The following is a 14797-nucleotide window of genomic DNA, read 5'->3' as shown; positions in this document are numbered from 1 at the left end:
ACCTGGTGAGTTTCTTTGCCTGCGTGGGTCACTATGGTAATGACACTTCTCTCCTCCTTTCCCTCAAGATCTTCCAGACGACCTCAGGGAGCGATGGGAGACCTTCTGCACAAGCTCCTTAGGAGAAACTAACAAGAGGAACACGGTAGATCTAGTAGGTTTTACAAGGTTAAATTTCTATGGTTTCAGGGCACTTAGCCTTTGCTCGTTTCTTCAGAAAAACGTGAAAGATCTTCCATTTGTCCCGGTAACAGTGTGTCAAAGATAAGTTTGTTTCTTTACCAAGAAGACAGGTCAGTGTTCGCATTGTATTTGCTGATTTGCCTAGTCAGCTCCTGATTCCTGCCTGGGATGACAAAGGGGAACAAGGAAGCCACCAATGCTCCTTCTCACACCAGAGGTGGTTTCCCTTTCCCTTAGTGCTCTGCTCCCTGAGCGCCTCAGCCACAGTTGCCTGCCACTCCGCCGGGTGTGTTGCCTTCTGCCTCAGGTAAAGGGAACCCTTGGTGGTCAGAACCCTAACTATTCCTTTGGATGTTTCCTAATGTTACTCAGTTTAGTTGACCCTTGTTTTAGATCATTCTCAGTGGTAGAAAATTTGTAGATGCCTTTGAAACCCCAGTTTAAAGCCTTAACAGATTGGTACTTTTAGCAAGGGAATAATGGCATTGATAATGTTTTTTAAAATTATATTGGACTTTGGAATGCATTTTTTTTAACACATTAAGTTTTAAGGTGAGTATTGCCTTTGCTTTTAAGATGTGGGAAAGTATTTCCTTTCATAAGCACATGGCAGCCAATGATTGGGGTGGTGGCCTTGACTCCACATGGAAGTGGGTATGTCAGGCATTGAATTTTATAATTGAAATCCAAATCCAGCAGCCACAGTCTTGAATTTCTAATAAACCGTAACTCGTCAATTATTAGTCAAGTCTCTGGCAGCCTTCTCTGTTCAAAATGGAATTTAGAAACAGGAGAGAAACGAAAACGCTGAGGCAGCTACAGATGGTCACCAGGTCATCCCAAGTCACACCCCGAAGGGCCTGTTGCCTCCTCCATTGTAGATTGTCTAACAGATTTTGTTATCTTTTTCCAGACTCTTGACAGATTGGTGGGCTAATGTCTTGTTAAGGTGGGCATATGATAGAACCAGTAGGTATTAGGAGTTGGAGGAATTATGAAGTTAAGAAATAACAATAAAAAGGGAGCTGTGTAGGGCCATTTAATTAAAATGGGTCTTACGGCCCTTAGTGTCTTGAGTGTATTATAGCCCAACAAAGGAACACATTCACTTTGGCTGCCCTGAGTCATCAAGGAAGGGTTAAGTAATTTGTTGTGAATATAGTACCCATTGTAGATTGCCCTGCCCCCTCCATCAAATTGGTTAAAATTCTGGACAATCAGGGTTTATTGGAGGGGGAATGGTACTCTGATACTGTTAAATGAAGCCATTTCATTTTAGAGGCCCCATGTTTGATTCCTTGCAGGCAAGGTGGTCGCCTTTAAGAGGATTTTTGTCTTATTTCTATTTAAAAAGAAATATTTGGGAATAATATCGAGGGATATTCTCATTTTCTTTGAGAGACTTCTTTTAAAATTATCCTTAGGTTGACTTCATAGGTGGAAGTAAAAAAAAGTAAGAAATTTTTTTAAAAAACTTCTTTATCTTTGGTAATTCAAGCAGATTTCTCTTGTGAGCAGTTCTGTATAAAGGACTTCATTGCAGTTCAGATAACACTCCATAACTTTGCATGATGTTGTCAGTAATCTGATGTGTGACCGTGCAAATGTTGTTAGGTATATCCACATGCAGGCTGTGCAAACTGATGTGCAGCCTTCTGGTGTCCAGCACATCTAGACGGGGCACCTGTATTGAAGGAAAATCCCCACAGGCTCCACCTGCCGCCCTAATTGGAGCTCAGGTCTCCTTTGCCTGTTACACTTTTTGCCACCATACTTAGACGGCAGTAAAAGTGAAGTAAGGAGCAGTGGCTAACTAAAGCAAAAGTGGTCAGATTTGGAGCCCGGTTCACCTTGCTCACATCCCAGGTGAGTTAGCCCTCTCTCTACTTTATTTTCTGTTGAGAATTACAGGTTGCTCTCTCAGGACCTCTTCAATTTCTTGGTCCCACATACCCAGCACTAAAATACCACCTCCGTTTAGTCTTGAGTTCTTCCTATAGGGTTTTTAGGGATACAGATGTAACAGATGTTCCAGGTTTTAAAAGATGCTTATACAGTCATCCTAGGCCAGTGGTTGGCACACTTGCCCCTTGAGTGTGGCTCTTCCACAGAATACCACGTGCAGGAGCGCACTTACAGTGTGATTGAAACTTCGTGGCCCATGCCACTGGGCCAAAGAGCCACATGTGGCTCGCGAGCTGCGCTTTGCTGACAACTGTCCTAGGCCACCAAGGAGACTTTACCTGCAGCCTCCAAACTCTTCATTTCTCCACCCGGAATGTTTCAGACTCTATTCCAATGGGGTTGGGAACCATGTTCCAGGGAAGATATGCTGTTGTGAATCCTATATAATAAAGAGGTAATGTGCAAATTAACCCTCATGCTGTAATGCTGTCGCAAGATGGCAGCATGCACAGCGGGGGCAGGGCCAGCAACTGCTTCCAACGGCTTATGCCAGGATTTCCTCGGGGGCGGGGCCCAGTGGCTGCTCCACGTGGCCTGGAGGCAGGGCATTGGGGTAGCCCACTTTTTGTGCTGTAGTGCAAGGTCCAGGTGAAAGCATTTCCCTTCTCATTGTCTCAGGTACATTGTCAGTCAAATCAGCCGTTAGGTCAGTGGTTCTCAACTTGTGGGTCGTGCGCGACCCCTTTGGGGGTCGAATGACCCTTTCACAGGGGCCGCCTAAGACCATCGGAAAATACATATATAATTACATATTGTTTTGTGATTAATCACTATGCTTTAATTATGTTCAATTTGTAACAATGAAATTGGGGGTCACCGCAACATGAGGAACTGTATTAAAGGGTCGCAGCATTAGGAAGGTTGAGAACCACTGCCTTAGGTACTAGATGGCTTTCTCCTTGACTCCTCCCTAAATAGATAGATTAGATGCACTGCCATGATTTTGTTGGTTTTAGGATGGCTCAGGTACCTACCTCTCTGGAAATCATGTCAGGTTATTCACAGAATTTGAGTCAACCTGTGACTCAAGAACCAAATGCTTGAGTTGCTACATTGTTGTGTTGCCCTGGCCTGTTAGTATTTTCCTAGTCCCAGCAAGGATTTGTTCATTTACACACCAAATACTTAACTGTCCGTCCTACTGGCTGTAAGCTTGAGGACTTGCTAGTTATGTAGGATGGGCTGGACCAGCCCCAAGCTCCTGTCACTGCTAGGGCAGCACTTTCCTTACTCCCTCTGAGAGTTCTGGAGTACTTGAGTCTTTTGACCCCATCAGCAGACGCGTATATTGCTTATGCTTTTATGTTGGGAGTTTATTATGAATGAAATTTGGTATTTTAATTACATCCAGAGACCTTTGTGTTTTGACTAAGCCCCCAAACTATAGATATTGGTATGGATTCAGGTAGAGTAAGTTTAGATGATGTAGGAAATGTTTTTCTGCTTACTTTGGAAAATTGGGTTTCATTCTCAAGGAAGAGAATGAAAAATCTCAACAAAAGGAGAGAAAAAAGAGAGAGAGAGAATGAAAAGTCTTGGTGCTTCTTTCCCAGCACTGATGAGATAGTTTATGGGGGTTTTTGTGGACAGTAATGCAAATGTGCTATGGCCCTGGTCGGTGTCTCAGCGTTTAGAGCGCCGGCCTGTGCACTGAAGAGTCTCGAGTGTGATTGCCAGTTCAGGAGCATGTGCCTGGATTGCAGGTTCGATCCCAACCCCAGTCAGGGCGTATGCATGAGGCAACCAATCCATGTGTCTCTCTCACATTGATGTTTCTCTCTGTCCCTCCCCTCACTTCCGCTCTCTCTAAAAATCAATAGAAAAAATATTTTCAGATAAGAATTAATAAAAACAAACAAAAAGCCCCACACAGATGTGCACATATGAATTGCCTGGAGATCTATCAGGTTCTGGGGGAACCTCTGAGAGTTGGTGTTTCTAACCTGCTCCCCGTCAGAGGTTAACAGTCAAGTCATGCTTGTGATTTTCCTTAGCAGCCTAATCAGCAAAGATGAAAGGAAACATTTGTTTTTTCCTGTAACAGCAGTTAGTAAAACTAAATTTTTTTTTTTTTATGAAAGATAGTAACATCTTAAAAGCTATTTTCACTGCAGCATCAAGAAAGTGCTTAGAATACATCTGGCCTGGCAAGAGTGATTGTATATACTTGTTACTTTTTATAAAAAGTCATATGATTCTGTGTTCTCATTTAGTGGTTTACTAGTACTCATTAATTCAATAAATATTTGAATGGCTGCTATGTGCCAGACACGAGGTCGCCGTACTAGACCAGATTGGCAAAAATCCTTGGAGGGATAAGTGGATGGATAAACTCCAGGGAGGAGTGCAATTTTAAATGAGGTGGTCTAGGAAAACTACATTGAGAAGGTAACTTTTCTAGAGCCTTGATGGCAGTGAGGGAGGAAGGGTGAGTGCAAAGGACTGAATTGGGGCGTTTCCTGTGTGCAGAGCCTGCCACGGTGTCCTTGATCAAGCAAGGGAGGGAGATTTTGGGATGTGATGTCTGAGGTCAGATCTTGTGCAGCTTCTTCTAGTCCACAGCAAGCCCCTCAGGTTGCTATTAGTATGATGAAGAGCCATGAGCTTAGGAACTAACAAGTGATGTGTATTTAAAAAGATTATTATGGCTGCTGGATTGAGACTAGACTATATTGGGCATGCAGGGAGACTAGTTAGCTGCATGACACAGCATTATCTCACACTAGGAAGGTAGTAATAAAGATTTGATGATTGACTTTGGGTGGTGGGCACACAATGCAATGTATACAGATCATGTATCATAGAAATCTACACTTGAAACGTATATAATCTTATTAACCAATGTCACCTCCAGTAAATTTAATTTAAAAAGATTTAATGAGAGGTGATGGATTCTAGGTTTTTACACATATATATTAATTGATTTTTAGAAAGAGAGGAAGTAGGGGAGAGAGAGAAACATCAATGGGTTGCCTCCTGTACGTGCCCTGACTGGGGATTGATTCCACAACCCAGGTATGTGCCCTGACCAAGAATTGAACCTGCCACCTTTTGGTGTACTGGTCAACACTGCAAGCACCTGAACAAGGGCTAGATTATATTTTGACAGCAGAGTGGATAGGTGTGTGTGGGACAGAAAAAACAAAATGACTTGAAATTTTAGCTGAAGGAGAAGGATGAAGGTGACATTTACTGAAATGGAATGCCTCAAAAGGCTGTGTTTAGAAGTTTAGATCAGGACTTGTAGTGGATACATCTGTATAATGAACTATTGGGATTCCAGTTAGCAAGTTTTCCCCCGTGGGTAAATTAAATTGTCTTTTTACCGCAAAGTATTAAATCAGAATCCCCACATCTCTTTTTTAAAATATATTTTTATTGATTTCACAGAGGAAGGGAGAGGGAGAGAGAGATAGAAACATCAGTGATGAGAATCACTGATTGGCTTCCTTCTGCACGCCCCCTACTGGGGCGCAACCAGGCATATGCCCTTGACCAGAATTGAACTCAGGACCCTTTAGTCTGCAGGCCAATGCTTTATCCTAGGGCAGAATCCCCACATCTTTCAATAACATATTTACAAAGGTGTATGTACATGCATTTTGTTAATATTAATAATAACTTTCTAAAACAGTAGTTTCTTTTTGGAGAAAAATACTGTTTTAGATCCCTCCCAGAATTGCTTTGCTGTCTGGCGCACATTAGTTGCTCAACAAAAGCTAGTTTCTTTCTCATTAATGAGCTAAACATGTTACTTTGTAGCAAAAAGTAAAAGTCTGCATGAGCATATGTTGTATCCTTTTTAAACTTAGACAGGAGTAGCCATCTCTTTTTTGATTCTCTCTTGTTGAGTTCACCTTGCTTGCTCTGTGAATTGCCTTTAATTCTGCACCCCACCATGGTGTAAAACTCACAATGGCATAATATGACTCGGACACTAGCCTGCCAGCCAAGTAGCCCAAAGCTCCTCTACATCTATTGCAGTGGAACCACTTGACCCGCTCTTGATAGCAATGGCCCCAGGAAAAGCCAGCTGCCATGACCAAGCAGTATTCTGCCACCTCCTCTGCATTCTGACTGGGCACTCCTGGCATATCCCATCCTCCCCACATCTTTCCCCATTAACTTACTACAGGAGGATTGACGTAAGGTTTCCTTCATTGATCACAAATTCTGCCTCTGATTTCATCAGACCAGATTCAAAATTAGGTGTGAATGTGTTCTCTAGACCTTAGGGGGCATAGAAAGGGAATGAACTGAAAATGCTGGGTTATTCACTTGGGCTTAGTATCTTTAACCACAGATGGTCAGCCACAGAGAAAGGTTAATTTTCAGGCTGTAATTTAGTCAGAATTTCACAAGCCCTACCACATATAGATCTATTTAAATTCTACTTTTGGCTTGAACCAGTGTTGAAACCTCAAAAATCAGATCGGCAGGTTCTGTAACTCCACGGTATTCGGCACAGCTTCGAGGGCTGGTAGGTAATGGCCTCTAGTGTCCTCCCCTGATGACAGAGGTGTCTGCCCTACACACTTGTACAGAAAGTTTAGGAAGAGTAACTCAGGAAATGTGTAAGTGACCCTTGTGCTGGTTTTTAGGGTGTACAGATTATTTATGTTTGTTACTTCCTATGTAGCAGTTATTGCTATTAGTACTATTAGTCATTTGTATTTCTTCATTCCTAATTGTTAATACATTTTCCTCTAATATTATGTGACATTTGTAAATGAATAAAAATCACCATGAATTGGTGAGCAGAGTTCATGTTTGCGTTTTTGCTTAATTAATAGATTGGTTATAAGTTCTAATCACAGGGGCGGTACTTTTTAAGGGGTGGAAAATTTGGGGTCTTTTTACAAGCAGGGGACTATTAACTCAAGTGCTTAGAGTGGGCAGGAAATGCAAGAATTTAAAGTGTAATCATAATATTTAAACCTGACCTTTTAGTGGCTGATTAGTAATTTCTAGGAATTGCAGTTTTAGCTCTCAGGCTTGGCACATATAAATTATTTTTATATTTCATCTGAGCCATTCCTTCTGCCTTCCCTTTGTAAACATTTTATAGGAGATAAAATCACTTGAAGGGAGTAACTCATCTCTTACCTGTTTTCTGGTGATGCTAGCAATGAGTGAAATCACCACAAGTGGGCGGCAGAGGGCAGGAAGCCAAACCATCTGGTTGAGTGAAGTGCACCCATGAATATCGGGTGGGTTTTACAACTTAACTGTTACTTAGTTTTGTTCTTGCTGTTGTAATTTTTCCATAAAAATGATGATGCAAATGTCCAAAACTTTTCTCTGTTAAATAGTCTTTTACATTTTTATGCATATAGGTTACAACCTGCCATATTCATTCATCCAGTGATGATGAAATTGACTTTAAAGAAACGGGTTTCTCACAGGATTCTTCTTTGCAGCAAGTGAGTGATGCCTAAAGCTTTGCTTTTTGTTTTTATTTTAAATGCTTAGTCCAGTTGCCATTTATGAATCCGTTTTAGAGACAGATTATGTGTCAGGATGTAATTTAGGGTTACTTATTAATTAGCAAAAGCATTTAAATAGGAAGTGTTGGATATGTGAGGGGAAGGTTTGTATTGATATTTCCAGGAAATGTTTCATGCTTGATAACAACGATGATTTGAGTAAGTTTTCAAGAGATTTGAATGAACCAAATAGTTTAGTAAGCGTCTCAGACATGGTTGCTATGTAGACCTTTACAGTAGTTAACTTGTTGCTTAAGGATTCCTGTAATAGAGAACTCAGGGTGAAAATCATAGGAATAAAACCTTTTTAATGTCACAAATATCCCTGAACCAAATAGCTTATATGTTTCTAATATCTTTAATGTCTATTATAGTGACTTCTAAATTAAATTCTAGTTGAAGCAACTGCCCCCAAACTTATCTCCATTTATCAGCTGCTTATAATTGTTGTGAGGGAGAAAACAGGTTGTAAAAATAAACGTACTGATTTATCATCCATTGGTGGTTTTTGGAAAGGCAACAAATTATTTCACCTGGGTATCAAGTTTGGGAGCTAAAAATAGAAGCCCTTTTAAAAGTCATCAGCTCTTCATATCCAGAAGTTGACCAGATTTTCACATATCAGTTCCTTTGGTGTGACAACAGAATTAACGTGGTCACCTTCCCACCTGGCACCGAGTGTTGCTTAGCTTCTTTTCCCTCAGCCTGTAAGCCTCATTTTTTATCAGGGCCAGGATGAAGCATCTACTGGTTATACTGGCCCCATCTTTGGCGTCCAAGTAGGCTGTCACCTTCCAGTGTAAGTTGAGCTAAGCAATTGCTTTGTTTTGATAATAAGGCAGTTTAACATTCACATTTTCAAGATAGGTCTGAAGTGGCATTTCCACAGTTGGCTGGCCTCTCTTTTGATTTTCTTCTTTTTAAAAAAATATATTTTATTGAATTTTTACAGAGAGGAAGGGAGAGGGATAGTTAGAAACATCAATGAGTGAGAAAGATCGATCAGCTGCCTCCTGCACACCTCCCACTGTGGATGTGCCCACAACCAAGGTACATGCCCTTGACCGGAATCGAACCTGGGACCTTTCAGTCCACAGGCTGACACTCTATTCACTGAGCCAAACCGGTTAGGGCAGGTTTTTTTCTTTTTTAATACGTTTTTATTGATTGTTAGAGAGGAAGGGAAAGGGGGAGAAGGAGAGAGAAACATCATCCATCGGTGCCTTCTAAACATACCCCGACCAGGGACCGAACCGGCATCATGGGCATATATCCTGACTAGGTAATGAACCGGAGACCTTTCTGTGCATAGGATGATGCCCAACCAGGGCTCTCTTTTGATTCTTGGCACTGCTGCTCTTGAATTTGAAGCCAGCCTCCCAAAGTTAGGAACAGGGAGCAGCCATCCTATCGGGGATGCTATTGAGCAGCAGGGCCTTCCTATGGATGGCAGCAGCCCCTCACTGCCACTGTTCCACGTTGGCTTGTGGATCCGCAGCACTTGCCCCCCAGGGTGCCCTCCTGGCTTGTTGTGAGCCCCCATGCCTGTAAGCAATCCTTTCTTGACCTGAGTTCTCCGGTGCTACCCCAGGAAGCACTTCGATGTCAGCCTTCCCCTCCACTGGAGCACCGGTAGAATACTGAAAATGTCCACTTAACCTAGTGTGAACCCCATGCTACACATTGCTCCACCCCACAGTGAAGCATGGTGGTGGAGAATGTAAATTACCACGGTGATTTTGTACCTGTTGAAATAACTTGAAGACGAAGAGTCCCCTAAACTTCTTTTGATACATAGGCTAATAAACTTGGAGCTTTGGGCCACTGATTTAATCAAGGAGTGGTTGGGTGTAGGGGTCTGGAAATGGATCCCTTATTTCTCAGGAAACCTGGTTCCAGGGTTATAATTGCTCTGGGATAAGTTTCTGACTTTTTTGTGGTTTGACAGACTGTTGATGTGCACATGAAGTAACTCAGTCACAAAACTGCCTGAGTAACAGCTTTCACCAGGCTTATTCCTGTGGATTTTGTCCACTTTGTGTAACCCTCTAAAAGTAGGAGAGTAACTGTTCTTTCCTGACTGACAGGCATTCAGTAAACTTGTTTTGCATGTTTAAACCAATCATGGATCATTTTAAAAGTAAGAAATGGGTTCTAAAGCATTTTTTCTTTTTCATTTGAGAATATGAGTCTAGGTTACTTTAGTCCAGAGCTCTTTTTCATATGAATAAGAACTTCAAGTTCTCGTTCACATTTGAAGTTCGGTCTCATGTTGGTCAAGCCCCGAGGGTAGAGAGCTTAAGGAGGTCATTAGACAGCCTGAGCATGTCACCCGTGCGGCCACGTTTGGCTCAGGGCATTGTTTTGCCTCCCGCTCCTGTGGTTTCCTCGCTGCTGGTGTTTGACTTTTTCTCCTTGTAATTCTGCCTAACTGATGTGGAGGGTGAGAAGGTCTCCCTCTAGCCTGCTCCTGCTCCTCATTCCAGACAGGCTTGTCAAGAGGCAGGCAGGCAGGTCAGACAAAGTGGCCTGGTCTTTCCCAGGTGGCACCACCAAAGAGATTTGCTTAATGAAGCATTGGGCTCACTGCTCAGTGACTGTACATCCCTGATTTTGGCCAGGATGTTAGTTCTGGGAAATATGTTTCTTTTGTTTTTTAATAATGAAAAGATTTTAATAGCCATGTGTGCTTTCCAGATTTGGATTCCTCAGAGTTCAAAGCACTTTTTATGTAGCTTTAACTAGAATACAGTAACATCTTCACTTACATGGGTTTAGTAAGCCTTGATGCTTTCTTTATTAGTGAAAATCAGGTTTGAAACCTGAAGTTCTTTGCTAGTTTATATCTATGTAGAAGCTATAATAGACTTAGCCTTAATGAGGACTAACAATCCAGTATAGCAACTATTTATACAGCATTTACATTGTGTTAGGTATAAGTAACTACAGGTGAATTAAGGTGTGCAGGAGGATGTGCGTGTTTTACATGCAAATACTCTACACAGTTATGTAAGGGACTTGAACATCCTTGGATTTTGGTATCCAAGGAGGTCCGAGGACCAATTTATGGATACTGAGGGACGATTGTATGTACATAAATGTAGGCATTGACATACACATTTATTATACATTTAGAATTTGCATTCTGTTTATGAAGCAGCTAAAACATCAGGAAGCATTTAAAGGAATACTTTTGGTAATATTTCTTTCCTTTTACATCCAAAACACTTACAATAGGATCTCCAGAAGTACTAAATAAATAAATAAAGGAAAAAATGGTCAAACACAATAATTGAGGAGGACCTTTTCCCTGTGTGACCAGATTTCCTATAAACTCAGAGCCTGGGTTATGCTGCTTGCTCCCTCAGAAAGACGACTCATTCTCTGGCACATCTTTGAAGTTACCAAGCATTATTTTAACTTGTAAAAGACAGCTGGTTTATTCCTTTTTGATTTAATGAACCGCCATGCTACACATCATATTTTCCAATAACGTATTCAAGACTCGGTCCCAGATTCCCACAACCCTGCCTTGGTGTGCCTTCCTAGCAGCTGCCTGCAAGGCTGGCCCTGTGCCCCATGTGCTCATAGAGTGTCATGTCTGGGCAAGAAGGGACCGCCTGACAGTGTGAGAACGAACAGAGGTGGCGGTGGGTATCCGGAGTTAAAGCAAAAGGCGAGGTTTTAGGTTGCAGGAAAGTAGATAAAGTTTTTTTCAGTCCTAAGAGGCCTTCCAAAGCCAAATATAAGGTTTATTTTTTAATTACCCACAACTTGGATTATTCATGCCATAATTCCCTGCCCCCAGAATGAATGGCCAGGAAGGAAGGGCAGGGCATGTCTGCAGCAATTTGCAGGATGAAATCCACGATCTCTGCTCAGAGAGGACTGACTCGGCTACAGCCTCCCTCCCAGCAAGTGGCCTCAGGAATGACGCCTGTAGTTCAGCCACCACCTGCTGTTTGTGCCCCTTGTGTGGGACTCCCCTGCAGGAAAGAGTGCGCTTACCTGTCCACGGGCATCACACACATTGTTTTTTGTCTCCATATTTATTGTTGGGGTAGAGTGAGGAGTGGTACTTGCTTATATTCATAAATTCTTTACTCCTGATCCATAGCATAGAACACACTCCCTGTTTCACTTGCCCTGGCCTTGCTTGTTCTTTTAAATTAGAATATCAACATTTTTGTGGAGTTCATTTTAACATTCCCCCATTTTCCACCTAAGAAAACGCCGTGAGCTGGGCTCTCTAGAAGTGGTGTAGGAAACAGTGTTGTAGACTTTTCAGAATGGTTTCGGATTAGTACTAGAACTTTCTGTCCTCTCTCTAAGGTAGGTAGGATAGAAGTTAATTTTATACTCGTTCTAACTTCTAAAACTTTAATCTTTTTCTTTTTTAAATGAACATTGTGTTTGTAGGGCCGTGGATGTTCTCTAATGCCGTGTGGTTGTAATGGGAGGGGGCAGGGGACGCAGGGAGGGAGGGTAGGTGGTCACTTGTTGGATCTTAATGAGAAGGTTGGTGGTGTCCAGAGGTAGCCAATACACCTTATAATTTCAGACTGTCACATGTCACTTGAATCATCTCTTTCAACTAGACAACCCAATCCTCTCTCAAGATAATTTGCAGTAGGAGACAGAGTGGTCCCTTAACATTTATTACAGTGACATATGCATTAGAATGACTTGTGGACCAAATTCCAAACATTTCCTCTTGGGTAAATTATGTCTGAAATTATTTGAAATTTTTCTTAGAAAACACACCAACTTTTAAAGCCCTACGGCTACATAAATAAGGTGGTTTCTGAAACACAGTGGGCAAGTAGTCTGTAGAATGTCATTAGAATCATTATATCACTGTCACTGGTCCTGGGGTTGCCAGGCCTTTTCTGATTATCAGATGCAACAAATGACGTCCAATTTTATTGACCAGTTTGGCTTCAACGATGAGAAGTTTGCAGATCAAGATGACATTGGCAAGTGAGTATATTTTCCTGCTTCCATAATTGTTTCGTATGCTCCTGCTCTTTGTGAGACATTTTGTGATTTTCCTGGATTCTTGGAACTTGTCTGCACCCATGAGTCAGGAGGCACTTACCCTTCCAGATTAGTTCTAACCTGTCAGGCCCTGCAGCACCTAAAGGACAGGGAGGAATTAGATAGCCTCCCACTAAGAGGGATTGCCTTTGGGCTTGACCTATTTCACAGAAGTTTATTTTTACTAAAACTTAATGCATTCTGCTGCTCTTCAGTCATTAGAGTTAGGTGGCAGCACTAAAGCAGGAAATCCCCGTGTTACTGCCCAGGCCTGAGCAGCACCTGCCCTTACAGCACACAGTGAGGGTGCAGGAGCAGTTCCACCCCTGTGTTCCCTTCTCTAGGGCACTCGCCATAAGGCAGAGTTGGGTTTTTTGCAAGAGCCAGGCAGCCAGACCACTCATTCTGCAGTCAGGGTAAGAAGAGCACAGCAGGGGGCATTGCTGGTGCTGTAGAAAACAAACAGATAGAAGCTGTGTGGGTGGTCCTCAGAAATGGAAACAGATGGTCTAGCATCTTCCCTGGGGGAATAAAGTGTTTCAGAGACAGGTAGCACAGCTCATTGAAAACAAAGTTTTGAATGTTGGGTGGCTGTTCTCACAGGAGACTCCCTGACGACGCTCAGGAATACCAGATTGTTGTGGTTCCTCGCAATAGTTTGTGGAACTACAGCCAGTGGAGGCTGTTGTCTATCACAGCTACAGTTTAGGCATGGGAGAAGCTAAAAGACTTTCCAACTCACTGTAACTGCCATTCAATAGGCCACGTTGGCACCCTGCGCTTCAGGCTCCACTGTCAGCCGCAGGGGTGGAAAGCTGTCAATAGCCCTGGGAAATCCAAAGGGAGCATTCAGGTCTGAACCCTAGGAGTGCACACACTGGAACCTGCAGGCTTCCCACACAGCATCTCTGCACATGCCTGTCTGCACTCATTAAATGCTACTTGTTAGGATTCCATACTCTCTTTAAAATTTGTATTGGGGGACTTAAAATAAAATAATGGTTGATTAGAATAGATCTCTTAAGATGATGAGATAGCCCCACCTGTTAAGTTATGTCACCAGGCTCTGAATTTTTTTACTCCTTACTTTCTTCCTAATGCCGTATTCAGGCCTGAGATTTCAGGGCTATCTGTGTCTTCCGTATATGAATTTGGCTGTACCTGGAGAACGTTTGTGTGCTTTTTATGTTTTGACTTATTTCTTTGTGAGTAACCTTTTCCTGGTTATGGAGCCATAGTTGTCCATGGATGTTAAAAATCTTTTATAGGATGTCTTTGAGGGTGTGTTTATTGTTTCTCAAAAGGCTTCTATTTCAGCCTTCCCATTAAAAAAAAAAAAAATTCTCTTTTTAAAATATTTTTTGTTGATTTTTAGAGAGAGAGGAAGGGAGAGGGATAGAAAGATAGAAACATCAATGAGAGAGGACGTCATCGATTGGCTGCCTCCTGCACGGCCCCCACTGGGGATTGAGCCCGCAATCTGGGCATGTGCCCTGACCAGGAATCGAACTGGCAACCTCTTAGTTCCTGGGTCACCACTCAACTGCTGCATCACACCAGCCGGCCAGCCTTCCCATTTTATATAAATCCCTTAATTCCAAAGGAGGGGGTATCATTTAATGCAAGAAGGGTATGTGTTCTTTTAATGTATGCAGATTTTAATGATAGTGTAAATATTTTAAATTTGGAAAATTTTATGAATACTGTTTCTGTGAGTCTAGATAATTAACTATTTCTACACTTACATTTTGTTTACAGTGTTTCTTTTGATCGGGTATCAGACATCAACTTCACCCTCAATACAAATGAAAGTGTAAGTATTAACTTAGAAGTGGGAACTGGGTGAGTCAGGCTGCATTTGGGTGCTGTGTACATCAGGGGCTCTGGGCCAACAAGCTTCATCTTAGATTGGTGCTTTTTCACCCACTCACATGGCCTGCCTGCCCTGTGGCTAAGGTGCAGCAGGGCTAATAAAACCAGGTCACTTGTGATTACAGTGTAGACCTTTAGCTTCAAAGAATGCAGTTTGATGCTAGCCTGCAGCCTTTTTCTGCTGTATGTCAGCAGAACTTGGGCCAGATCAGCACTAGCCTCTTAGCCCCAAGCAGTTCTGAAACATCAAGTCA

At 42.3% G+C, this 14797-nt stretch overlaps 1 protein-coding gene across 18 annotated transcripts in view; it reads left to right on the top strand.

Moving 5' to 3' along the window:
• Nucleotides 1–14797, top strand: part of PPP6R3 (protein phosphatase 6 regulatory subunit 3) — a 78386-nt gene that overhangs the window by 45752 nt on the left and 17837 nt on the right. For 8 of the 18 annotated variants that reach the window (XM_059709826.1, XM_059709823.1, XM_059709825.1 and 5 more), the window contains 4 exons: nt 69–154; nt 7485–7571; nt 12517–12614; nt 14430–14484. In XM_059709826.1, coding sequence (XP_059565809.1) covers nt 69–154; nt 7485–7571; nt 12517–12614; nt 14430–14484 — 326 coding nt within the window. The remainder of the gene's footprint in view (nt 1–68; nt 155–7484; nt 7572–12516; nt 12615–14429; nt 14485–14797) is intronic. The other 10 variants (XM_059709831.1, XM_059709830.1, XM_059709828.1 and 7 more) reach the window with 5 other exon arrangements.

This window comes from Myotis daubentonii, chromosome 9 (assembly GCF_963259705.1).
Source record: "Myotis daubentonii chromosome 9, mMyoDau2.1, whole genome shotgun sequence".
NCBI classification, from domain to species: Eukaryota; Metazoa; Chordata; class Mammalia; order Chiroptera; family Vespertilionidae; genus Myotis; species Myotis daubentonii.
This window is presented reverse-complemented; position numbering and strand designations above follow the sequence as displayed.